At 37.6% G+C, this 27923-nt stretch overlaps 1 protein-coding gene across 1 annotated transcript in view; it reads left to right on the top strand.

Annotated features, from left to right (window-relative positions):
* Positions 1-13463: 13463 nt before the first annotated feature.
* The window catches only part of gga1 (golgi-associated, gamma adaptin ear containing, ARF binding protein 1), a 37603-nt gene continuing 23143 nt past the window's right edge, over positions 13464-27923 (top strand). The window contains exons 1-7 of the mRNA XM_084425586.1: positions 13464-13541; positions 14635-14719; positions 17729-17804; positions 20775-20873; positions 23427-23550; positions 23810-23910; positions 25907-25987. Of these exons, the coding sequence (XP_084281712.1) occupies positions 13499-13541; positions 14635-14719; positions 17729-17804; positions 20775-20873; positions 23427-23550; positions 23810-23910; positions 25907-25987 (609 nt within the window). The 5' untranslated portion in view covers positions 13464-13498. The remainder of the gene's footprint in view (positions 13542-14634; positions 14720-17728; positions 17805-20774; positions 20874-23426; positions 23551-23809; positions 23911-25906; positions 25988-27923) is intronic.

Genomic DNA, 27923 nt, shown 5'->3' with positions numbered 1-27923 from the left:
GTGAAGATGGACGCTCCCTGCAACCTCTCGAAGGCTGAAGACAATCAACGGCAAAGGATAGGTATTCTTTACCGTGATGTTGTTCAACCCCCGGTAGTCAATACAAGGTCGCAGGGATCCGTCCTTCTTCCCCACAAAAAAGAACCCCGCCCCCGCTGGTGAAGAGGAAGGACGGATGAACCCCGTTGCTAGAGAATCAGAAATATATTTCTCCATAGCCTCCCTCTCAGGTGTCGAGAGTGAATATAACTTGCCTTTAGGCGGAGCCGTACCTGGTAATAAGTCTATAGCACAGTCATAGGGACGATGTGGAGGAAGAGAAGCAGCCCAAGACTTACTGAACACCTCCTTCAGGTCCAGGTACTCCGCGGGCACGTTAGACAGATCCATTGCCTCCTCCTGGAACACAGGGACAGAAACAGACGGACAAGCAGACACTAGACAAGACTCATGACATTGACTGCTCCACGCTGACACAGACTTGAGCTGCCAGTCCACTTTGGGGTTGTGACGGGTGAGCCAGGGGTGACCAAGTACTATGGGTGCAAGGGGAGTGTCCAGGATGTAGAATGAGATGGTCTCAGTGTGGTTGCCTGATGTGATGAGGGTGATGTCTTCAGTAGCAAAAGTGATGGTAGGAAGTTCTTGTCCGTTGAGTGCATGTACAGCGATCTGATGTGTGAGGGGTTTGAGGGGAATCTGAAACTGACGTGCAAATGAGTGGTCCATAAAATTACCCTCAGCCCCGGAGTCCAAGAGTGCTCGACAATCGTGAATGCGTGCTGACCATCTCAGTCTTACCGGAAGGAGGGTAGATGTTGATGAGGTCTTCTCGGCGGAGATCCCACCCGATAGTAGCCTCATACTTACTATCGGGCTTGGCCCTTTTACCGGGCAGTTGTAAGCGTAGTGCCCGGCTCCTCCACAGTACAGACAAAGGCCCTGGGACCTCCGCCTTTCCCTCTCCTCCCGGGAAAGCCGAGCTCGACCCACCTGCATGGGCTCGTGATTGTAGACGGGGCTGACCGCGTCCCCGCCTCCAAAACGTGGACCCTCGGCTCCTGCCAGAGGGCGACTGCTCGTTGCGCGACTTCCGACTCTTGATAGCCGTGCGTCGACTCGTAGCGCCAGAGCGATGAGGTCATTGAGTGACTGAGGTAAGTCCAAGGCGTAGATTTCCCTTTGGACGCGGTCAGCCAGCCCATGCAGGAACATGTCCCACTGCGCCTCCTCGTTCCACTGGCTCTCCGCCGCTAAGGTTCGAAACTCGATCGAAAACTCTGATACAGATCTTTCTCCTTGACGTAAATCGGCCAGCATCCTTGCGGCTTCTCTCCCGGCGACAGCGCGGTCGAACACTCTCTTCATTTCGGCGGAGAGCTCCCGGAACGAGGAACAACACGGGTCTTGATTTTCCCACACCGCCGTCCCCCATAATGCCGCTTTCCCAGTCAGGAGAGTGAGGACAAAGGCGACCTTGGAACGTTCATTATTGAAGGTTTTGGGCTGGAGGGAGAAATGCATGGAACACCGGGTTAGAAAAGCCCTGCAAAAATTAGGTTCACCTGAGTAGGGTTCTGGAACTGGTAGGCGGGGCTCTGACTGGGATGGGCCTTCCGATGGTGTGGAGGGAACGGCTGGTGTGGGCGGCGCAGTGGGAGCTCGCATCTGTTGGATCTGCCGGGTGAGCTCGGACACCTGCGCCACTAAAGCCTGAACAGCGCGACCAGTATCGTTGAGGTTTTTCTCTTGAAGATCCATACGCGCCATGCTGTTATTGATGTAATCCTCCATCGATGGTGCTGTACTACTCGCTGTTTCCATGTTGGGTCAGATCGTTCTGTTACGACAGAAACGAGGAAACAATTTGCAAGTAAACACTCTTTTATTTAGAATGAAATAATGTTGATGATGATGATAATGAAAGTCCAAGATGATGCAGGCTGTGGCGCAGGGACTTCGATGGCCAGACACGGTGAAGACAGAAGTGCAGGGTGCTCTGAAGTGCAGACAAAATCCTGACATCAAACGAATCCACAAGACGGTGACCGGAACACAGGAACTCAGGACGGAGACGATGAACGGGAACGGGAACGGGATCAGACACAACACAAGCACTCCATACAACGATCTGACAGGGGAGATGAGAAAGTGGTGAGTTTATATATTGTGATGAGATGGGCTGCAGCTGATGATGAGTGATTGCAGCTGGATCGCTGATCAGTGATAACAAGCCGGACACACCCACTCACGCGCTCACACACATGTAAACAAACAAAGCACGAGACGAGAGAGAGACATTGGATCTATGAACCGTGACAGTAATAGATCATAGCTACCAGTAAGATCATGCTTTGAATTAAGACGAGTAAAATTAAATATTCGCTCAAGACCAACTTTACTTATGCCGTGTCATGGACCACAGAGGCACATCGCGTCTCTGAAATTGTGTGGTGATTTTCCAAATGATACAACTTAGTCTAAATAAGAGCAATGTAGAGTCCTCGGATTTCTTAAAAACAACACAACAACAAAACATTGTGACAAACTTTGACCACGTGTGGTCAAACTTTGACAAACTTTGTTTCATGTTGTATGGACAAAAATACTGTTTGAAATATTTTTTGTATAAATAAGATCTAAGGCTTAAGTACGCCTAAGCATACTTTTTTGCTTTATTTTTTATTTATTTATTTATTTCATTTTTGAAAATGTACAAATGTAGTTTTCTGTGATGGTCGTGTTTAGGTGTACGGGATAGAATATGCAGTTACGGTACAAAAATCATTATGGCTATGGAAAGCCCCCACCATAAAAATTGAAACCCTGCATGGACAAAAAAAAAATGCTGATTGAATCTTTTCATATAAATGAGATTTAAGATGACTAAGTACAGTTTTTCAACAATCTAAAGTTTTTGAACAGACATTGTTTAATAACAATTATACTTTAGGTCACCGTTAGACAAAATCATTACAGTAATCTTCTAAAAGATAAATAGAAGATATGAATGTATTCAAACTTTAAAGATTTCATTTAAACAATCTTTCATTTTAAAAGATCATATTTAAACTTTTACGATTATGCTTTGAAATAAATTTAGTACGAACAAAACTTTGGCTCTGGAAAGGCGTTAGCAGACTAACATTACAGTTGCAGTTACAGGTTCACAGTTTCTAAATGTTTTCATTGTTGCTCTCTCTGAAGATAGGCCTATGTGGTCATTTTCTCACAGATACAACTTAAGGAATTATTGAACATTTCACAGGTGTGAGATGACTTGTGACGCTTCAAATTTCGAATTATTTTACATACCCATGATAAATAGAAAATATACTAAGTTCAAGTCAAGTTTTTCCACAGACCATCGTTGTAGTGTATTTTTTGTTTTTTATTAAGACTTTTAATAATTTATTGCATTTAATTTAAAACATATTTTATTTTTTAAAAGATATCATTTAAACTTAAGATTATACTTTGAAAAAAATTCAACACAGCATTCACAATGTCTCATCCTGATCACTGAACGTGCACACACACACACAGACACACACACAATCTCTTCTGGCTCAGAGACAGACAAACTCTGGTGTGAGAGAGAACCACTCTGGGATCTTTTGTTTTATATTATAAGCAATTCATTTATATACTTTTAAAGAATAGAATGTTTTTCAACTTTAGTTAAATTAGCAAGATATTATTTTATATTATTGTATATGATGTTTTTGCGCATAGTTGTTTAATCTCTTTTTCTCACTGTTACCTCAGGAATGTGGAGGGGGATCCTGTGACACCAACTTCAAGCGATCAAACTAACTGTCAAAACCAAGACGTATTATAACAACTTCAATAGGCCAAAACTAACTGTCAAAACCATGAATTATAATTGCAAGGTCAATAGGTCAAAAGCTTCTCCTTCAGTCAGCAGACCGTCAAGACTTACAAAAATGGAAGTTTTTATCTAAACATTGCACATTTTTGTGAACCCGTTTCATACATTGCATTGTTTCTTCTTCTCTCTAAAAAAAAAAAAAATGCAAGATGATTTTTTATTCTTTTGTTTATCTAAAACTGAAACAATTGGTTTCAGTAGTTTTTTATTTTATAAGCATTTCATTATATACTTTTAAAAAGAATAGAATGTTTTTCAACTTTAGTTAAATTAGCAATATAATTATTTTATACACTTTTAAAGAACAATGTTTTATGTAAGATGATTTTTTATTCTTTTGTTTATCTAAAACTGAATTAAATGGTTTCAGTATATTTTAGTAAGATATTTATTTTATATTATTGTATATTATATTATTTGTGTGAAATATACATCATTTTTATAAAATCTCTTTTTCTCACGTTCACTGTGCTCGGGAATGCAGAGGGTGGGAGGGGAATCTGGTGACACACACCATATAACCCTTGTTGACACCCATATAACCATTCATCACAACCATCTGTCAATACCATGAATTATTATAACAACTTCAAAAAACCAAAACTAACTGTCAAAACTACATGATCAAGGGCTAGTCGGGTCGGTAGGTCATACTAACTGTCAAAAAACATGATCGATGGCTAACCGGGTCAAAGGTTAACCCTTTGATCCCCTTTTGATTTCCTTTGATCTCTGTTGATCCCTTTGATCCTATGCCAAAAGGGGCGGGGCACCTGTCAATCAATCCTTTTTGACAGGTGGTCCGTAGTATTCACTACTCTCTGAACCAAATTCTCAATAGTCTAAACCAATTTGTTGAATAAATCACTCTTTCTGTAAAACATTAAACAAGTTCAGGTAGTTAAAACACTGTTTGCAAATCTCATGTAGGCTACTCTTTTTTAAAAACTCTAAACACATTCTCACTCACTAAAACACATTTTGCACTGTGATGCACTTATGTTTTAAAATGCTAAACACAGGAAGGCGAAAGTTAAACACAAATGCAACACAGTTGACATTGTTTACACACAAAGACTCAAAATTGTTCACACTTATTTCTAATGACGTGACCAAACCAACTGTACATAATACAAGTTCAGAGTCCCAAAATTTACTCAAAATGTTGTACTGAATGTTGATACCAACAATGGATGGAAACAATATAAGAGGGAGAGGAGGAAGAGTATGTGTGAGGAGGTGAACACGCATGAAGAGGATGAGGACAAGGAAGAGCAAGGTGTGGAGAATGTTGTCAAGGCTGGATCTGCTTTAGGGTTTTTCCCTTTGCCTGCAGAGATGACATTGTCTGAGATGTGGAGAAACTCCTCCGGCCGGACCAACATTAAGACATGATGCTGAAGCAGAATAAAATCTCTCTCAATGACCTTGATTCTGCAGTTGCACAACTCTTCTGAGTGTACTTTACTATAACATGCTTTTCATTTAGAGTTTTTTACTGTAACCTTTTTGGCTTTTGCAGTTGGGTCACTGTATTTTCACAGTATGCAAGTGGTGAAAATACAGTATGCAGACCTACGACAGGCCTACTATTCAATATTCAGTACAATACTATACTTGCAGTGGATACAGTATACAATTTATTCATCTTACTACTGTAAGTTCTCATTACTATACTTTTTTACATAATTGCAAAATTTGTTTACTTTGTTATAATATTCTTTTTTTCTTTTTTTGTGATCAAATGTTTATTGAAGGAAAAAGAACAAGAAGATATTAAGCATTTCAAAATCACAAGCAGCAGTCAACAGAAAATATGTATATATATCTATATATACACACATGCACAAAAACTAAATATACACATACATTGTAAAAAAAACAACAACAACAGAAAAAAAAAACAACAAAAAAAAAAACAAACAAACAAGGGGAATAACTCAATTTCAGGACCTTGAATTAATGAGTACACAGAATAGCCAACTTGAATTAAATCAAAAAAATGAGATCATCTCACCCAGGCTTTTAATGATTCGGAAACAGTGTTCCAGTTACAGAGAGCCTTTTCATTCGCACCATTAACTCGAGCAGTAGACAATTCTAGAAGAGTCACGTCTAAAAATGTAAGAATCCTACATTTAACAGAAAGTGAATGAGGAGGCTTCCATCTCAATGCAATCATCTTTTTAGCAGCTGTGAGGCCAGCTAGTACTGTGCGCTTATGCTGATTATTAAGGTTCAACATTGTTAGATTATTCAGTAACAGGACAGGCACCATTACAGGTATCGTTGCTGAAACCAGATCAGATAATCTGGATGCCACCTGAGTCCAAAATTGAGCAACAGGTGGACATTCCCACATCATATGCAAGAAAGTGCCTGGAACCTTCAGAACGCATTGGGTACAGGTTGGATCAGTTAATCTCTTCATTAAGTGGAGTTTACGAGGTGTTAAATACGTTCTATGTACAAAGTTGAAATGCATCTGTTGGTGGTCAGGATTACGAGAGGCCTCCTTTATATTTACCCAAACATCCTCCCAATGAAATTCTGGATCCAAACTTGGGCAGTCACGTCTCCACAGCCTATCTAAAGGCAATTTGGCATAAGAGGCCTCCAATATAAAGTTATATAATATGGACACCAAACCCCTATTATTCCTTTGAGCAATAATCAACTTATACAATGGGTGTACAAGCAAAGGTTGCTGCCAAGGAACACCATACGCTTTGAGGGCCGATCTAAGCTGTAGATAAAAGAAAAATGAGGATGCTGGCAAATTGAATGAGTTTGCAATGTCTTGAAAAGAGCACAAACCAGAATCATTATAAATGTCTTTCAAATGACGAATACCACTCCTACTCCAATGTGAAGGAGGAATGGGTCTGCTTCCAATTGTCAATCCTTTATTGTTAAATATGGGAGATTGTGTATGCCACTTGCAGGAGACCTTGCATCTAGATTCAACTAACCTCCAGGTTTGAATAAGATGGGAAACTATGGGACCAAAGCGCAGCCGACATTGCTTATTTGATACATTAGAGAAAAGGATGTCTTCCAAATTCCATGGATGCACAATATGTTCTTCTATCTTGCGCCAAGAGACAGGAAAATAAGGGTTAAACCATACAAGCAAAGGCCGAAGTACAAAAGACCAAAAATAGAGCTTACAATCAGGCACTGCCAAACCCCCATCTACCCTCTTCCTTTGTAAAGTAGTCAGTTTTAAACGTGGTCTTTTTCTATTCCAGATGAATTGGGAGATATTACCATGGATTTTATTCCAGAAGTTGACAGCAGGAGAGAGGGGTATCATAGAACTAAAAAAATTCAATCGAGGCAAAATATTCATTTTTACAATAGAAATTCGGGCCTGCAGAGAGTTGGGCAGATTAATCCATCTGTCCAAATCTCTCTTGATGTCCTTGCCTACTTCTGAAAAATTGTGTGTCACAATGTGGTTCAAAGAGGGAAAAATTTGTATCCCAAGATACTTAAAATGCTGAACAACAGCAATAATGGGTGGGTACTGCAATATTTTAGCAGACTCATTTAAAGGTAAAAGGGCAGATTTAGACCAGTTAACCTTGAAACCAGATAAATGGCCAAACTCTTCACAAACAGACAGCAGGCTAGAAATAGACTGTACTGGATTTTCCATGAAAACCAGAACATCATCTGCATATAATGCTACATGATGCAAAGTATTGTGAATGGAAATAGGTTTTATCTCAGTGGATTGTCGAATCATCTGGGCAAGAGGTTCAAGGGAGAGAGCAAAAAGAGCTGGACTTAAAGGACACCCTTGTCGTGAAGACCTAGTGATAGCAATTGGTGAGGAAAGTAATTGTCCTGTGAGTACTAATGCTGTGGGATTAGAGTAAAGGACCTTAATCATATGTATAAAACCCTTACCAAAACCCATATTTTCCATAACAGACCACAAGAATGACCACTCCATCCTATCAAAGGCCTTCATTGCATCAAGGGACAACACTGCTGAAGGAACCTTAGCACCCACCGCCGCATCGATTATATGCAGAAGACGCCTGACATTATCCACTGCCAGTCTAGATTTAATAAAACCTGTCTGATCACAATGGACTAGCAAGGGCATGTGATCCTGAATGCGCCGGGCAAGTAACTTTGCATAAATCTTTAAATCGGAATTTAACAGACTTAATGGCCTATAGTTTGCGCATTCTGAAGGATCCTTATCTTTCTTTAAAAGTAGAGAGATTAGGGCAGTATTAACATCTCTAGAAAAGCTGCCTTTTTCAATTGAAGTTGTTATCATGTCTAGAAGCAAGGGACCTAATTTATTCCAGAATACAACATAAAACTCAGGCGGTATCCCATCTAAACCAGGTGATTTATTCCTTTGCATAGCAAGGGCAGCCTCGTTCAACTCTTTTAAAGAAATGTGGCTATCAAGTAGAGTGGAAGCATTTGTTGCTAGCCGTGGTAAATGTAACTTTTTAAGAAAATCATTGCATCTATTTTGTTCAGGCTGAGACTCGGATTTGTACAAATTGGAATAGAAGACACGAAACGTCTCGTTAATTTGTTTGGGTTCAGTTGTGATAATGCCCGCTAAGGATTTGATGGAGGAAATATCGGCAAAATGTTCATTTGACCTAATTTTCATAGCCAGAAGATGACTAGGTCTGGACCCATGGAAATAGTAACGCTGTCTAGTTCTATGGATTAAAAATTCTGACCGTTGCTTCAGAATATTATTTATTTCTTTCTTAACAAGGTCCCGTTCCACTGCTATCCGTGAAGAGTAATTGCTCTGTAAAGTGGAATCCAGTCTAACAAAGTCTGCTTCAAGAGCTTGCAATTTGGCAGATCTGGCTTTGTGAATATTGGAGCAGAACAGTGTAGCATTGCTTCGTATAAAACCTTTTGCAGCCTCCCATAATATTCTGGGGTCATCAACGGAACCTACATTAAACTTCAAAAAATCCTCAAATTGAGATTGGAATTGTGTCTTATATTCATCATTCACCAATAAGGAAGTATTGAATCGCCACCTAGTGGCTCGCTTGGATAAACAGCCCAAAGTAGCGCAGCACCATATTCCTTTGTGGTCCGAGAGGGCTATGGGCAATAACACAGCATAATCAATTTTCTGGAAAAGTTTAGGGGATGAAAACAGAAAATCTATCCTTGAAAACGTTTTATGTCTGGAAGAGAAAAAAGTATAGTCTTTAGACGAGGGATTGAGAGACCCCCATACATCTACAAGCCCCAAACTTTTAGCCCACGAATGTAAAGCGGCAGTAGCCAATTCCTGGTCTCTGGAAGCAGTCGAATTTGACCGATCAATATTGACATCCCATACTGCATTCATATCTGCTACTATTATGAATGAATAATCAGTCAGATCTAACATCCTTTGTGTTAATGTATCATAAAAGCAATTATCAAATGTATTTGGTGCATAGATAGATATAAGAGCAATCTTTATGTCATACAGTTCCACTTTCGCAATGGCAATTCTTCCTGCATCATCCGCCCATAAGTCCAACACCTTAATTTTGAGATTACGCCTGCAAACAAGATACCCCTTTGGTTTTTGTACTAGCCGTGGAGGAAGCAATAGTATGATAATATTTATTAGCGATACGACCAGAATCCTTATTCAGAAAATGAGTTTCTTGTAAAAGCGCAAGATTAATTTTCTTTTGCCGGAGCAAGGTTAAGACACTTTTCCGTTTATGTGGTGCATTCAGGCCATCGCAATTCCATACTAGAATAGATAATTCACCCATGATCATCATGTACAGTTCTCACATCGACCACTGGCAATCTAAATATAAATTTTATTTTGCCAGAAGCTACACTCACTGAAATTGCAATAAAGGTTTCCTCACCAGATATTGCAAAGCGAAGTGAATATACCCCAAAATGCGATATTAATACAAAATCCAATGAGTTTCCCCTATAACACAAATACATCAACAACAAAAACAGTGAAAGAAAATAGGATAAAATAAAATCAAAAACGTAAATAAAAACCACATACAGATCGTATTGATCCGTGACCATTTATGGGTACGGGGCAGCAAAGATAATTCAACCCAGAATTGTGTAACCATTAAAGAACCGTTGAAAATTCCAAAGATTTCTCGACCACATAATAGTGCAATAGTACAAAATAGGCTAAGTGAAATAGGCCTATATCACTATACTACTGACCTTGTAGGCCTACCGGAACTAACAACTGTGAACAAGTAAGCTAACACTTAAATTGTAGGCCTACATTATTAGAAACATGTGCAATTGCCAAAAAATAAAAAATAAAAAATAAAATAAAAAAAGGTTTGATCGCAGAAATTGCGTGTGCAAAACAACTTAAACCGCCGGCTATACATAAATTAGAGCATTTAAGTATGAGTATTCAAAAAAATAGTGTAAACACAGAATTAAACTTGAGTTTAAGGCCACTTATCGAACTACTTCAGTAAAAAAAAAAAAAAAAAATCTACACCATCGTTTCTGCAATTGTGTAACAGTGGCCCAAGAAGTAAGTTAAACAACAATACAGATCCCGACCAGAATCCAGCTTGAACAATCACTGGTCGCCCGATTCAGCATTCGTGCCTTCAGTTTCCACCGGGACATCGTCTGCATTCGAGGAAAGGGGAAGCACTGCCGGCAATGTGTGGATAAAAACCTCAGCATCTGTCGGAGACTGGAACGACTCTACTCGACCACCAACCTTAATCTTCAAAACAGCAGGGTAGAGAAGGAAGAACTCCACGCCTTTGGCTCTGGCTTTATCCATTGCTTGAGAGAAGGCTAGGCGGCGTTTAAGGGTGTAGCTGCTGTAATCAGGTAAAAATCTCACCCTCCGACCATCAATAGTGAGAGGGTTTTTCCTGGCAGCCCGAAGAATTTCTTGACAGGTGGTAAATCGAAGGACATTGATAATCATTGTGCGGTTGTTCGCTCGATTCTTGTTGTCATTATACACCCGATGTGCGCGCATTATTTCACCCCGGAGGCTACCGAGGGAGGGAAACCACTTAGGGAGCGATTGCGTCAGGTATTGCACTGCACTAGACCCTTCCAGACCCTCTGTCAGGCCCGTAATTCGGATGTTACACCGTCGACTCCTGTCCTCCATGTCCGCCAACTTAAAGGGATACTCCACTTTTTTCGGAAATAAGCTCATTTTACAACTCCCCCAGAGTTAAACAGTTGAGTTTTACCGTTTTAGAATCCATTCAGCCGAACTCCGGGTCTGACGGTACCACTTTTAGCATAGCTTAGCACAGATCATTGATTCTGATTAGTCCAGTAGCATTTCTTTCAAAATGACCAAAGAGTTTCAATATTTTTACTATTTAAAACTTGACTCTTCTGTAGTTAAACCGTGTACTAAGATCGACGGAAAATGAAAAGTTGCGATTTTCTAAGCCTATATGGCTAGGAACTACTCTCATTCCAGCGTAATAATCAAGGAACTGTGCGGCTGTACCATGGGTGCAGCAGGCATAATGATATGACGCAGCGCCTGAAAATAGTCCCCAGCTCGGTAACTTCTTCCAACATGACCGGGACTAAGTTTGTCTAACCTATTAGACCTATTATCAGGCGCTGCGTCATATCATTACGCCTGCTGCACCCATGGTACAGCCGCACAGTTCCTTGATTATTACGCTGGAATGAGAGTAGTTCGTAGCCATATAGGCTTAGAAAATCGCAACTTTTCATTTTCCGTCGATCTTAGTACACGGTTTAACTACAGAAGAGTCAAGTTTTAAATAGTAAAAATATTGAAACTCTTTGGTCATTTTGAAAGAAATGCTACTGGACTAATCAGAATCAATGATCTGTGCTAAGCTATGCTAAAAGTGGTACCGTCAGACCCGGAGTTCGGCTGAATGGATTCTAAAACGGTAAAACTCAACTGTTTAACTCTGGGGGAGTTGTAAAATGAGCTTATTTCCGAAAAAAGTGGAGTATCCCTTTAAGCTGCATCTGTTGTAACGTCGCTTCTTGAGTGGCTAGTAACTTTGAGTTGCCTTTGACATCCGATCGTATTTTCCCCATCTCCGCATTTATGGTTCCAATGCTGTCAGACAAAGTCACCAAGTGGGTCTGAATAGCACACAATTTCCCTTCCGTCTCCTTTCCCATTTGTTGAAGTTGGTCGAAACGTGATTCAAGATAGTCGCGCTGTCTCTCCAACACTGATTCCGCAATGGCTTCCATATCAGTCCGATTTCCTTTGTTCTTCGAGGCATTAGACGCAGATTTTTTGTTCGATTCAGCCATCCTGCTCCAAGGGTAATTATTATTGAAAAACGGAATAAAAATAAAATGTTTCAACGGAGAATTACCGACCAAATGAACAATTCTGGGTGAGGAGAATCAAACTATGCCGCCATCTTATCCAGCTGATCACGTGACTCCCAATATTCTTTTTTTCTGTAACTGCATGCCTTGGATTCTGTGTTCTCTATTTTTTGATGTAGTGTCTAATGAATGATCTGCAGTGTTTATAATTTTGACTCGCTGTGTGTACGATCTGATAGCATTGTTTGATTTTGAGCACAGATAAAATGGTTTTGAGGCAATTGTTTGATTTTGCCAGAAGAGTCAGAGGTTCAGTGAATGTGGTTTGTGTGTTTAAGGTTTTGAGAAAGTGAGTGATGGTTTCCACAAATGTGTTTTAGCAATTCAGAAAAACTGTATTCTGCTTCAGCATCACGTCTTCATGTTGGGTCCGGCAGGAGGACTTTGTCCACAGTCCACATCACAGACAATGTCATCTCTGCAGTGCTATGTACAGTTGGTTTGGTCACATCATTAGAAATAAGTGTGAACAATTCTGAGTCGGTATGTGTAAACGATGACAACTGTGTTGTAGTTGTGTTTAACTTTTGCCTGCCTACATTTAGCGTTTTGAAACATAAGTGCATCACAATGCGAAATGTGTTTTAGTAAGTGAGAATGTGTTTAGAGTTGTGCAAAAAGAGTGCATGAAATTTGCAAACAGTGTTTTAACTACCTGAACTTGTTTAATGTTTTACAGAAAGAGTGATTCATTCGACAAATTGGTTTAGGCTATTGAGAATTTGGTTCAGAGAATGGGGTTTAGTGTTTTAGCAATTCAGAAAAACTGTAATCAAAAGAATTTTTTTTTTTTTTTTCACTTTTCTCTCTTAGTTTAGAATGGAATACATCACATCCTGTCAGGCAGTATAATCTTGTCACACAAGCTGAAAAATGTAGACAATTTAGACAACGGATCTGACAATTCCAGAGTTCTAGGCATATGAACCAAAATTAGCTTCACAGACAAACCACATTCTCGTGTCACACGTTTTGCTGTAAAACCATGACTCAAGAACACTAGTCTACCAAATGTAGGCTACCAAAAGGCCACCATGAAAATTTTAAAGACACAATCAGTTAATCTTTTTGTACAATTGTAGTTAAATACATCATATGAAATAAGTGTGGTTTCAAGGTCATGGCCAAATAATCGTAATGTATTGTTTCATTTAATAAAAAATGCAGAAGTATTTCTGTAGTTACAGATGTCACGTGTTTCATCGCGAGATTTGGGTCTTGTGATCTCGGGTGAAGATGGCGGCTCCGCCTGACGAGCAGAGCTTAGAGTCCCGCATCAGTAAGTCAAACACATTTAAACTACAAATTCATTACCTTCTAATGTGACGGTGCGAATATCAAGGACATGCATTAGCCTAAGTTGATGCCTTGGCACAGGCGCTTTGTTAAACGCAGATGCGGAGTGTCATGTTTTTGTTGGCAGTGGAGTTATTAGCTTGCTAACGACGATATACTAGAAGTTTCTGACACAGTTTTGTTTTTAGTGTGTTTTGTGCGTATATCTTTCCTTTTGTGGAGTGTGCGTTCTGTGATGGACAGGTAAAGAAGAGTTCTAAAATTGCTAACTACCTCTTTGTGAGTCAAAAGGGAGGAGTCTCGCAGACTCATATGATCAATAAAATGTTGAATGAATACATTCAATGACAGAACATTTTGTTATGCCTATATAATGTAAAGTCCCCATTTAAACCCTATTTCCGTTCTGCCTCCCAACAATGTCAGTCAAGAAAAGATGATTCATTTGCCTTTTCCTTAAAGGGGCCATATCCGACCTACACTTTTGTCAGTTTTATGTTGCCCACTTGTGATGCAAGTAAAGATTACTTTCTCCAAAAAAGGTAATAATAATTAAATTAATTAAAAAAGAATACACAACGACCTTTTCTACCCTCCAACCACTTTGAATTATTGTCTTGGACCCTACATCAATAACATTACAGATTACATGTGCACTCAGTATTTATTTATTTATTTATTTATTTTTCATTCAGAAGTTGTTCTCTAATTATTAGTTTTGATAGCATCAAATCAAAAGTGATTTCTATTTATTGTCTTTAATTATGTCACTGGTCTTATTGTGAATAATTTATGATCCATGCAGGGTTTTTTTTTTTTTTTTTTGACCTCGTAGTAGGCTAGTCTTTAATAAAAATGTCAAAAGTTGTTCTTCCTGTGATTTGACTTCACTTCTCTCTGCTGATATTTGCAAGGTCAAACTGCAGTTATTATTTTTGTTTGCTTTTTTGTCTTATAACTGTTGTTTTACAGTTCTCGTGATCTTTATGCATAGGCTATATGCTTGTCATAGGTTTGTATGTAGGTTTTTTTTTGTGTTTCTGACTTTTTTTGCTTAACTGTTCGGTCACCCGTAGACAAAGCGACCAACCCTTTAAATCGAGAAACTGACTGGGAGAGTATTCAACTGTTCTGTGACCAGCTCAGCAATGAACCTGAAGGGTGCGTCAACAATTCAATCATTTTTAAACTTAAATGTATCTCTTAAATGTGCACAAAAAGGATCCTTTCACACGGAATGTGTTTTTGCATTTTACTGTACTGATTTACATTGTTTTTTAAGGTAAACATGCTAGACACACCTTTGCATCTCACATTTCTAAACGCAAAACGCATTCTTTGTGAATGTTCCCAGAGACATTACTGTACATATTTAGCAGGTTAAAAGTGCTCACAGAAGCCTCAAAGTATGTGAAATTTATGAATGTGTATGTATTGTTGAGCAATTCATAAACCAAGGTCCACCCTCAGGGGTGTAATGTTGATATCTCACTAGCCTGTTTTCAGTCATTGTAAGCCTTAAGCAGTAGCTCAATAGAGTGCTGCAGGGATGATGTCAAACTGGGAAGACTAATTCACCACTGGTTCCCTCAAGATTTTCCTATGGGGCTTTATAATGGGGTTTTTCAATGGATGAGTAAAATAAGGCCTGTGGTAAACATACCTTGACATATTTGAATGTTTTCTTCAACAACATAAACTGCACACACTCACACCCCAAACATTATCTAGTTACTTATTAGAAACATGATTTTTTTATTTTTCAAATAACAATGGCAGCTTCTAAATTTGTGGTTTCAATATGGTTGTGTACAGCACTTGAGATTACTAGCCACTCAGCATTTTCTCTGGCCACGGTTTTGTTGTTGGAGAAATTACTTTTTAATAGGGGTGCGACGATACACTTATCCCACGAGACGACACATGAGAACGAGACAGTATTTTAACACTATTTTTAAGAAATCTTCAATGATGAAATATATGACTGGAAAAATAGACTGAGTCACAAAATTATTTGTTTGTATACGGTGTATTTCACTGTGGATTATTTGGTAAATTTCGGCGGAGGCTTTGCAAACAGACTTTTACGATATGGATCTGCCAGCAACGCCACAAACATGTAAGTAGTCATGTTTATTCTAATGCCTGATCTGTGATCAGTGATTTCTGATGTAATTATTCAGACAGATTATCTCAAAATATCATTCAATACTGTTTATGCATCAGTAAATCAAGCCAGTGACTAAACAATCAACTTCATGTCGTGTCTCTTAGTAGGATGAAAATAATCTTATTTAAACTGTGATTAAATTATATAAAGAAAGCAATCAAAGAACACTTCCTTTCCAATTGCCCAAGCTGTCAATCAAACAGTGCGAGTTTATCTGGACACTTGCCAAAACTCGTTGAAATCAATCATCACAAAATCATGACGCTGTTTGTTACAATGTACAGTACAACGAAGCTTTTACTGTATTTACATCGTGTTTGCATTGTTATTTGGTGAAAGCCAGAGGTGTAATTTCATACGCGATCAACTGACTATCTGTCATCTGCTCAATGCTCATCACTGCAACCTGTCAGCCAATCACAGCAGTGGGTGTTTACACTGAAGTTTCACAGCAGACACGCCCCTTAAAACAGAGCGTTCAAATCAGGCTAAAATCAGGCTTGGAAAAATGCATTAAATTATGAATTATAACATTTATGAATTATGATTTTTTTTAATGTTAAATCCATACTAACATTATAAGGGCACCCCAGGAAACATAATAAAATAATCCAGTCTATGACCCCTTTAAGTTTACACAGAGATGATAACAGTATCGCTTTCAAAACTCGTTTTCAAAAACTAGCACTTTGAAACCTTCAAAGTTTGCGTTCTCCCTTCTCAGGCCACCAAAACGCTGTTGTCTGGTAAATTAACAGCCACAACGCATTAAAAGTTTTCTGTTTTCAGTTGAAAACGGTGTTGTGTAAGCAACAAATAAGTTAATAACTAATGATTTTTGCAACGGAAATTAAAAAATGTAAAACTTACTTAAGCTAGACAATGACTTTCTTCATAGAGCTTCTGTACAGCCAAAACAATTGTTGTTGCATTAATTTCCTGTTATCACTGTAAAGCTGCTTTGAAACAATCTGTATTGTAAAAAGCGCTATATAAACTTACTTTACTTGACTTCATTGGACTTCAAAGTGATTAGTGGGAGTGAGTGTGGTACACTGCTGAAATCCACCCATATTTGGTAGGTTAGTGGGTGTTAATGTCAAGCCTTGGGTGTGTGTAATTTACATTGTAGAGCAAAATTTTCAAGTATTGTGAAGTTATGTTTACCACAGTTTATGTTCCTTATTTTACTCATAAATTGAAAAACCCTGTTATAAAACCCCCAAAAGAAAATCTCGAGGGAAGCATTGTTGAATTAGTCTTTCGGGTTTTGACGTCATTCCTGCAGTGGAAGAAGAAGAAGAAGAAGAAGTTTTATTTGTATAGTGCCTTTCCATAGCTCAAGGTCGCTTTACATTGTACATTACAATACATTTAAAATACAGTACTCTATACCTTGCAGAGATATTGGTTTTAATGACTAGAAATCAACTTCTGTCCTGTTAGTGGCAGTTGAGCGAGCTTTCATTACTCTTCTGAAGAACTGACAAGCATTTAATTTTTCTTCAGCTGATGCAAAACCATATGTTGTGTGAGCACTGATTATTATACGTCATGATGATAGATATGATACTTGATGGGTTTACTTAAATTTAAACGACTCATAAAAGGAGAAAGTATAAGTAGGACCTTTTGTGTTTATACTGAATGTGATTATTTTTGTCATTGTGGCTGTGCATAGTCATATAACAGTACCAAAGGCAGAAACACACAATCACAGGGTAAAGTTAGACCTGTCCTTAATTCAGTGAGCTTCACATGACAGCGAAACGTAGAGAAAGCCATGTAGTCTGTCACCCTTCTGCCATTTTTTATCAATGTGTGACAGACCTCTGAAAGAAGAGACCTAAGGAAAACACATACACTCAAACTTGAATAGGATCATAAAAATAAAATGTATTAGGATCACATATCTTACTTTTGTTATAATAATTCGACATGTAAATGTTCAAGGATCCTGTTTCACAGATTGTTCTTTTTATTGTGCATTGTGTGTGTAGTCCACAGTTGGCCACCAGGCTTCTTGCTCACAAGATTCAGTCCCCTCAGGAGTGGGAGGCCATGCAGGCACTCATGGTAAGATTGGCATTCAGGGTGTGTCCGAATATGCTGAAACCCTATTTTATTTGTACTTGATTTTTGCTTATTTGCTGCTGAATTTTGATTTATCAATGTATTGCAAAGATATAAGCCAATTTAATTGTCTGGTATCGCACATTTTGACTAATTGACTTGCTGAATGCAAGGTCTAATATGGAAGTAAAATAATTACAAATGTATGAAAAATTATGCATTGCATTAACCCTGCTTGCATTTTAAAGCATTGTATTTTCAAGGCTGAAATTCAACATGGTTGTATAATGAAGCTGTGAATATTTCAATTCAAAACATTTCACACACGTTTTCATTATTAAAAATTCAATAATCCATATTCACCATTCAGATTTCACTTCCGAAATGTTCATTCTGTTTAAAAATACAACCTATAATATTCAACAGGCAATTTTCGGTCCATTTTATTTCGCTTTACAAATTCGCTTCCACAAATTCAGTGGTTCAAATTCGACAGAAAATTCAACATTTGACATCCGGGAACGGCAGGAATATCAGTAGATTGCCGATTGATGATCTCCATAGCTGTTAGTCGGTCTCACCAGCAGGGGGTGCAAGCGGCTGTTGACGAAGAAAACTATAGAGCAACGGGTGAGAGACTCATTCATTCGTTGAATTACAGAAATGGAGCAAGCAGTAGGCTATTTGTGATTATTATCAGGGCGATGAATTGTGATGATTATCATATGGAAAAGCTGATAAAGACACAAAAGCTGTGTTTACATTGAAGTCTTCACTGTTACTTTTGTACATGTAAGTTTTGCACAGCTTTCTCTGTCGTGACCGAGATTGTTATTCCCCGATGCTGATGTACAGATCAAACGTTAAATCTGAGGTAGTAAACATATTTCTCTCGGTTGTTTAGTTTTCTTAACTTTATATTGCGGCGCTGTGCTGCAGAACTGGGGATTCCCTCAATACATCACTCTGCAGGATTCCCCTGCGGTCTCAGGACACTCAAACTAACTCAATGGACCAAATACAGTGATATAAAAGACCAAACTCCCACCTTATTGGGGATGTAGGCTATATTAATAGGCTACAGGCAAGCAGATGGACCAGAATATGAACGTAACGCGCAAAGTTTCACGCTAAGCGTTTCCCAGTCAAGTACTGGCATAAGTTCGCCTGACACTGGATATTCACACATTTAGGGGCCATCTCTAAAGTTACATAAGACATTGGTACACATGTTTCTAACTTCGATAGCATTTGAAGAGAATGACTTGCAGTCATACAACCAACTATAAAGTGTTCATGTAGGTGTCATGATGCACACTTTTTAGATAGTTGATATTAAAATAAATATGAGCTCATGTGGTACTGAAAAAAATAGCAATATGTAGGCCTACACATGATTTGATGGTTTATTTTATTAAATATCAAAAATCTAAAAGTGTGCATCATGTCTGGCACCTACATGAACACTTTACAGTGGGCGGCAGTGGCTGGGCAGTGGCGGCAGTGGCTCAGTGGTTCATGTAGGTTGTCTACAAACCGAAAGGTTGGTGGTTCAATCCCCGGTTCCACCTGACCAAGTGTCGAGGTGTCCATGAGCAAGACACCTAACCCCAGCTGCTCCCGACGAGCTGGATGGCGCCTTGCATGGCTGACACCGCCGTCGGTGTATGAATGAGTGAGTGAATGGGTGAATGTGAGGCTATGTAAAGCGCTTTGGTGGCCATAGGTCTATGAAAGCGCTATATAAATGCAGTCCATTTACTTTACAGTTGGTTTTATGACTGCAAGTCATAAAATGCAAGCAGGGTTAATGCAATGCATATTTTTTCGAGTAGTGCAATTCAACAAGCTTTTTTGTTTCAAAAACATTTGTTATTATTTTATTTCCATAGTCTAAACTTAATTAAAAAACTTGAACACATAGACAACAGGAGATTGTGAGGATGCACGCAAATTTTTGTCCAATTTTGCCCATAGGGCGTGCTACAAATAAAAACTTCAGAAATCAACAACTGTTTGATCAAGGAAAATTAAATTTGACACGTATCTTAAGGGCAAGTGGAAACCAAGCCATGAAAAATTTATATTACAAATAAACAAAAATGCCCGCCAGGAGCCGATGAAGTTTCAGCAGCACTGTTTAATTTGAGTCAACCACAAGGTGGTGCTATTATAGGCTACTTTTTCTAATAACTATAGATCCATAATGACTAGAACAATAAATTAATATTTCCACTGAATCCTTCCGAATGTTCTATTTATTCTAACCATCAAGTTTTTAATATTAGGAGAAGATTAACCATCATGTTCTTTTTGTCAGAATCCTTTTTCCCTAAAGCTTGTTTTATTAGATTGTGATGTTTCAACCCTTTGAGAAACCTTTTTAATCAGTTAATACTTTTAAAGACTTTTTTTTAAAGCTGAACTAAATATAGTTTTAGAGTTTTTAGCAAAAATAGATAGTAAAAACATGATATAGTTTTACCATCAATGTTTCTCGCTAGAAGCAATACATAATACATATTTTCTTTACATATTTAATACATCTTAATCATCATTTTCTAAATGTTTTAAAATATGGATGTCAAGATAAAAGGCAAAGAATTTTGTTCATAATATGTATACATAAATGTCCTTACATTTTTGGGGAGTTGCACGACATTTATAACTTTGCCCCGTCATAAAAAGATCCAATTATCTGATATTTTAAGAGACTTATTGACCTTGACAAACAGCAGTAACGTCCTTTTTTTTTTTTTTAATATAAATTAATTGATGGGATATCACATCATTGGCTCATCTACAAATTTGTCATAATTCAAATGCTACTGAGAGTTTTGTTGACAGTTTCATTGATTCAGGGTGTAAATGTTCTGAATGAATCATACAGCTGATATTGAGAGATGATCTATCTACATTATTATTCTATTAGAAATTATTTAAATGTTTGTCACTGTGTGTTTGTGTCTTAAGGTTCTAGAAACCTGTGTGAAGAACTGTGGGAAAAGGTTCCATAATGAGGTGGGGAAGTTCCGTTTCCTGAACGAGCTCATCAAAGTGGTTTCCCCTAAGGTTTGTTTGGTCTCTGTGTATACAAATGAGCAATGTTGTTTAGTTTGAATTCACTCAAAGAATGTTAGTGTAATCACACAAAAAAATATCATAACATTGAACTTTTTTCATTTTGTTTCTTCACTAATGCATAATGCTGTGAATCCTTAACCATTGCAATTAAGATGGAATCTGAGCATGGACAATAGCACTTATGAACAATCTGTATCTGTACGCAGTTCTGTAATTTGACAGCTAAAGTTATTTGGCCTATACATTTTTCATTTTTGGTGCAAAAAAAAAAAAGCAAAAATAAAGGTTACAGTATTAACTTAATTTAACATTCAATGCACATGCACGAAGTGTAAAACAAAAAGGGAATATCCTTATGAAAAGCAGAAAACACGAATATCGCGGTTGCTTGCATTCCTCCACGGATGGCTTGTCAGTATCGCAGTATTACAGTATAATACCACCTGTCAATTGCCGGGTTTCTATTACAGTTGTATTGAGTTGTGCGATATTTTTTCTAATGTCGATAAAAAAAAAAAACCTATTGCAAAATGACGCCGCTTTCATTAACAGATGTTATGCGACTAAACCTGATTTTTTTCCTCTCATAATAAGGCATTACAAAAATCATGGCAGCGGATGTTAGTATGTTTAAGTATATCGCAGCCAACTGCACTAGCCAATATTTTTTATCAAGGGAGACATTATCCAAGCATTAATGGCAAGGAAAGCACCTTACAATGAGTATGTGTAATAATATAGGTCCTCAACGATAACATGGGCTGCTTCAATTAAAAATGTTTATGTGCAGTTGTAAGTTTACATACAGGATCTGCAAAATGTTAATCATTTTAACAAAATAAGAGGGATCATAAAAATTGCATGTTGTTTTTTAGTACTGAACTGAATAATCTATTTCACATAACAGATGTTTAAAACTGAATTAAAAGTAATTTTTAAAAAAAATTAAAAGCTGACCCACATTTGTAGTACATAAAATCCAGAGGTGGTGTAAACTAATGTTAAGATTACCTGGTAAGCCACCTACACTGGATTTGTGGTACAAACCCCAGGTAATTTGTCAGAGAGTTGTTTTTCCCCCTAATCTGCATACATCACTACATCCAACGATGACAAATGTATGCATTTATTGCACATCCTTATTTGTTCAAATCTGAATAAATTGCACGAGGAACTCGAAGAACTGGAAAAACATGAAATCCAAAGAGAAAACACTAGAGCAAGAGGGTGATATGTAGGGCTGGACCTGAATATTCGAATATTCGTTCGGTGGGTTGGTATTCGATTTGAAAATTTGACATTTGATTATTTTTTTTATTTTTTTTTGCACACTTGGCACCCCCCTCGAAATGGTTCTCATTCGCGCTTGAATATGTTTAACACTATATATCTGGTGAAATAAAATACTCTTTTTTACAATTATCTTATATAGCCTAGCCATTTTTAGTAGGATGGACAGTTGAAGGAACCCAACCTTGTTATACTTTATAAATATATTTGCTTCTTCTTGGCCTAATAAAGTGTTCCTGCAACGGGAGTATTCTCTGGCTAGAGCGCAGAACAGCGGAGTGTGTGTGGACAGAAGTGCATGCCTGAGCTTGTATTTTGGGTTAAGCTGCGTTGCTTTGACATTGTGGAAAATAGAATAATAGAAACAAAATGTATTAGCCTTTTTACCCGTTATTATCAATCTAAATTAATCTCGTTTTTAATTTAACTTAATTTCATTTTTCTTTATTTAAATTTCGTTTTTCTTTATTTCGTTTTTCTTTATTTAAATTTCGTTTATCTTTATTTAAATTTCGTTTTTCTTTATTTCGTTTTTCTTTATTTAAATTTCGTTTTTCTTTATTTAAATTTCGTTTTTCCTCATTTAAATTAGTTTTTTTCTTTATTTAAATTTCGTTTTTCTTTATTTAAATCTACCCTTTACTGTGTCAGTAATTTGTTAGTCAGAAAAATATTAGACTACCTTATTAAAAGTATTGCTTAAGTTAACAGACCTGTGTGTGTGTGTGTGTGTTTTATATCACTAGTGCAGTGTCCGTTCTCGGAGCATATAAGCCCTGCTCGCGTGAGGCGCGCTGCTTCCCGCTCGCGCTGTTCTGTAGTTTATTAAAAGTTTTTTAATTCTGAATGTGTCGCCAGACGCATGTCCATCTATATTGCACCAAATGCGACACTGCACTCCCTTGAGAAGTCGATTGGATGAACGGTTCTCAAAATAATCAAAATGCAAATGGTCAGACAGACACAGATTCCTGCCTTTATTAGAGAGAAGAATATGTTCAGCACCCTCTCTCCGAAGCTTCGAATATTCGATGTTCATTACTACCGAAGCTTCGAAGCTCAAAAAATGGTATTCGGATCAGCCCTAGTGATATGTCTGAGCTATTCCTTTAACTTGTATTGAATATTTCCTTAAATGTGATGCTAATTAACATAACTAATCAGTTATGCTAATTTGTTGGATTGCACATACAAACATTAGCCCCTAAAACATTTGTCAATAACTGTCCCTGTACCCTATTTCTGTTACAGTATCTTGGTTCTCGAGCCCCAGAACCAGTGAAGAAAAAAGTTTTAGAAATTATGTACAGCTGGACTGTGAGTTTACCAGAAGAGACAAAGATTTTGGATGCTTATCAGATGCTTAAGAAACAAGGTAACCTGATGTGCAGGGTCCTGATTTCTCATTACTGACGTACATATTTAGCTACGTCTCACATCTGATATTTGTATGTTCAATGGACATATTGACATTTGTATTTTCATGAGTGCTGTTAAAAGTAACAGTAAGGAAACGTATATATATGTGTAAAATGATAACGTTCTCTTGTGGGACTCGCAGTGTTGATGATGTGGTTGTGGTTGTTAATACATAGGCTACATTGTTTATGTAACTGATCTGCATCTCTTTCCAGGTATTATTAAGCAGGATCCAGATCTTCCTGATGACAAGCCCTGTCCTCCTCCACCGCCTAGGCCCAAGAACGCCATCTTTGAGGATGAGGAGAAATCAAAGGTAGCTGAGATGCACTAATGCAGTTTAATTGATGATTAACCCTCTGGGGTCTGAGCTGTTTTCTGGGCCTGGAGGTGTTCCGACATGCTCTGACGTTTGTGCTTATTTCTGTTACTTGTGACATTTTCATGGCTAAAGTCTGATTACACTGTATCCAGCACAAACTCTGCTACAATAATATATCAGCAGCATGTATGTAAAAGTTTGTAGTTTTGAGATAATGACATTTATGCGTGGTTTGTGAAAATACAAAAAAAAATTGTCACTGAAATAAGGTCATGAAACCCCTACTGATTATTTCTTCACAAGACTTTTGAAAATTGTATCACGTAGCCTAGAATATTTGCTCCAAAACTATGTGAAAATCACCCTGACTGCTCATTCAGAGAAGACAATATATTGATTTAAAATTTCTAAGACGTGTTTTGTGTGAAAAAGCAATATGCGAAGGGGCGGATCAACTCATTAATATGCAAGCTTTTCACACCTGAGAAAGACAAAGACACTCCCTAATGGCCCTATTAGGAGCTAACAGACCCTGTCATTCTGAGCAACCTTGCACAAAGAATGAGGAGATTTAAAAAAGAATGGCTTTTTGATTGGATTTATTTACAACACAACATAATCCAAATATACACAACAAATGACAAAAAAGCACTTATTGAAAACAATGATCCAAAGACAGAGACCTTTCTGCCATTCCTAAAAACATTGTACATACCTTTCATTTCCAAGGTGTTTGATTTTTACTTTACTATGTTCATGTACAGAGACTCATGTCAGTGGCATCTGGTCCCGAGAAAAAAAAAAAAAAAAGTGAACATACTGATATCAAGAGAAATAGGGAATATAGTTCTAAAATGTATTTGGAATAAATTTTAGATTTTTCTGGTTCAAATTGCTTTTTAAAATTCACAGAATACACACACACAAATGTTTCCAACAATATATAATATAATGAACATCAGGTTTGTTGTGCCTTGTAAGCAGTAGGCTATGCACAGTGCGTTTCAAACGCGATCGCGCTCCAAATATGATACATTCAAACGCGATCGCGCTCCAAATATGATACATTCAAAACCAGAGCTCGCTCCAAAATATGAAACATTATGGTTACCATATTATACATATCTACGTTTGAGCAGATATCCACAAACACAGTAACAGTAAACACGGTCTAAATATTATAATATTCACCATATATCTAGCAACAGTTCAACTGCAATGTGAAATTTATGCAACAATAACAAACTAATATGTTAGAATATCTTACCTTACATCTTTCTTTTCTTCAAATCGTGTTCTTCTTCTTCTGAGGTAAAGCCAATGTAAGCTCACGGCACGTCTTTCAAACTCGACGAAAAGCAGAGACTTGTGAAGTTTGTTGGTGCTTTGTTTTTGAGGTAATGAGCGCGATCGCGTTCCATGTGGAGATTTGCATGTGAATGTCTTTTGCGCTCGTAGGCGTGGTCAAATTAAAAAATAATTAGGAAGCGTTTGAGAAGCTGGACATCTTGTCGGTTTTATACAAATTACTTAAACAGAATATTTGTTTTCAGTTTGAATCCGATCATTTAAAAGTACACACTTAAATGTTTATAAAGGTATATGGCTCATAAATGTATTCGCTGAGTTTGGTTTCAGTTCATAGACGTGCTCAAGAAAAAAAAGTTCACCGCAACGGGGAGGCAGAAAGCACACCCTGTTTATTTTCTTTATTTTACAAAAACACAATGTTTTGATTTGATTGTAAGTGGACACATACAAAAGTAGAAATATCACAGATTATTTTTTTATATTTCTTTTTTCTGTATGACCATAAATGACGGAGTAATTTAAGTTTATAGTGCTACAATGTGAAGAAAATCCAGCAAAACGCGCGGGCGCGTTTGTCGACCTCAGAGGGTTAATGTTCTACTCTGATTGAAACCTAAGAAGGATTCAGGAGTTCAACCTGACATATGTGACATTGTACTTTCTTCCTCCAATTCAATAGATGTTGTCCCGTCTTCTGAATAGCTCTCACCCTGAGGACCTGCGGGCAGCAAACAAACTCATCAAAGAAATGGTTCAGGAGGTGAGCAGATGTGTATTTGTATGTCTTAGATATTTTATTAACTCTTAGGGGGTTCTTAGTGTCTATTTCCCAGAACAGCGATGTGCAAAAATGATACAATAACGCCAACAAATGGTCTAGTCACACCAAAAGCAAAAGCTATATCTGTCACTCTGAAAAAAAAAATTCATGCGAGTACAATAGATGCTGCAACTCAGAATTCACCTTTCAGAAGAACAGAAGCAGGAAATGCAAGTTCAACATTCTAATTTAGCACACACAAAAAAGAAGAGTGGTCACAAGAAGAATCACTCTGTGATGGAAAAAGTGGAAATGCAGTTGGCGTTTAAGTTGATGTTTATCAAAACAGGTCTGCAAAATGTGCAAATATATAGTGTTAAGAGCACTGTCTGTGTTTACAGTGTCAGTTTTAAGGGGTGGCGCGTGTAATGGAGTGACCTTGAAGTTGTCTTCCATCACTGTTTTTGTGTTCTTTACTGTTCTTATGCATTTTAGAATGTTCTATGTGGAGTTTGCTAGTTTATATTTCCTGTTTTAGCTGAGTGGGCAAACCTACAAACCTGCAGGGGAGCACTCATCATAGATCATTTATGGAAATGTTTGTGCAAAATTATGTTTTGGGTCTAGGACTAGGACTGTCTAATTATGTCTAGGACTGCACGAAATTGGGGAAAAAAAACGGACATACATTTTTTTTTCTGCGATATACTGTATATTGCGATATGAAAAAAATGTTACCAGATGGTTTGAATTGCTGTATTTGGAAAAAAAATCTTGAATGATTGGGGGTAGAGGAGTGAATTTGCAGAATAATAAACATATTACAAGCATAGATAAATACAATAGAACAAAGATACAAATATAAAACAGTGCTTTATGTTTTTCAGGTAAGTCTAACAGTATTCAGGTTCAGAAATGTAATAATCAAATGTAAATAACACTGTATAGACTTCACTGCATTAATGAAATATAATGAATCTTTGCTACAACTACAAAAGGGATTTCTTTGATTTCTTTGTATTTTGTAGTTTGATTAACATTAATGACCCAGACGGCAGCAGGAATATTAGGCTGCTATCACTTGTACGTATCTAATAAAATGATACTCATCCCTTTTCTTTCTCAATTGTTTACGTTCACGTAAGCCAAAGAGAACGTAATTAGGTCTTCACGTACTGTACGCACAAACAGAAAACAGCGCGTGAGTTCTGCATTGTTCTCTTTCACGTCTTCTTGCACTCAAATGGTTTAAAATCGATTGAATGCTTAAACTGACAGGACATAAAACATATGCAAATGATAAACTTCTTGTCCACTTTGCAATTAATCAGAAAATCATGTGCGATTCAAACCATGGTGCCTGATCTGTACAGGTTAACTGTGATCCCTGTACTTGACATCGCACATCCTGCGATATGAATGACATTGCGCACATCTTGATATCGATGCTAAAATTATATATCGTGCAGCCCTAGTTTTATCTGTCCTTTTTATTGTATTTACTGATGTTGTTTTTAACTCTTGTTCTTAAACATCTTATGTATTTATTAGGGCTGTCAAGCGATTCAAATTTTGTATCTAATTACATCATGTTGCGATTAATATATTAGAAATTATATGAGAAATATAATTACCCCCAAAAGATTATTTAAAGTCATTATTGTTGTAAGAAAAAATTATGTGGACATCGAAGATCTCAAAAATGTAGTTTATTACAGCATAGCAGTGGCAAGGTGCAAGAAGGACCTTGGGTTCACCTGCGTCAGCATGAACCCAGAACAAACTTGTAAACTGTAACAGTTTACAACTCTTAATGTAAATGAAGTTGCTCTTGTTGTAACAGCTGTAGTCTGTATGTTAATGAAGTTGAGACACCCCATTGTCTGAGAAGGTTCTGTGCCCCACACCCAGTCCCATTCTACTATTGACTACCATT

Source organism: Rutilus rutilus (assembly GCF_951802725.1).
Source record: "Rutilus rutilus genome assembly, chromosome: 12".
Taxonomy (NCBI): domain Eukaryota; kingdom Metazoa; phylum Chordata; class Actinopteri; order Cypriniformes; family Leuciscidae; genus Rutilus; species Rutilus rutilus.
Note: the sequence above shows the minus strand (reverse complement) of the source record. Positions and strands in the feature narration are given on the sequence as shown.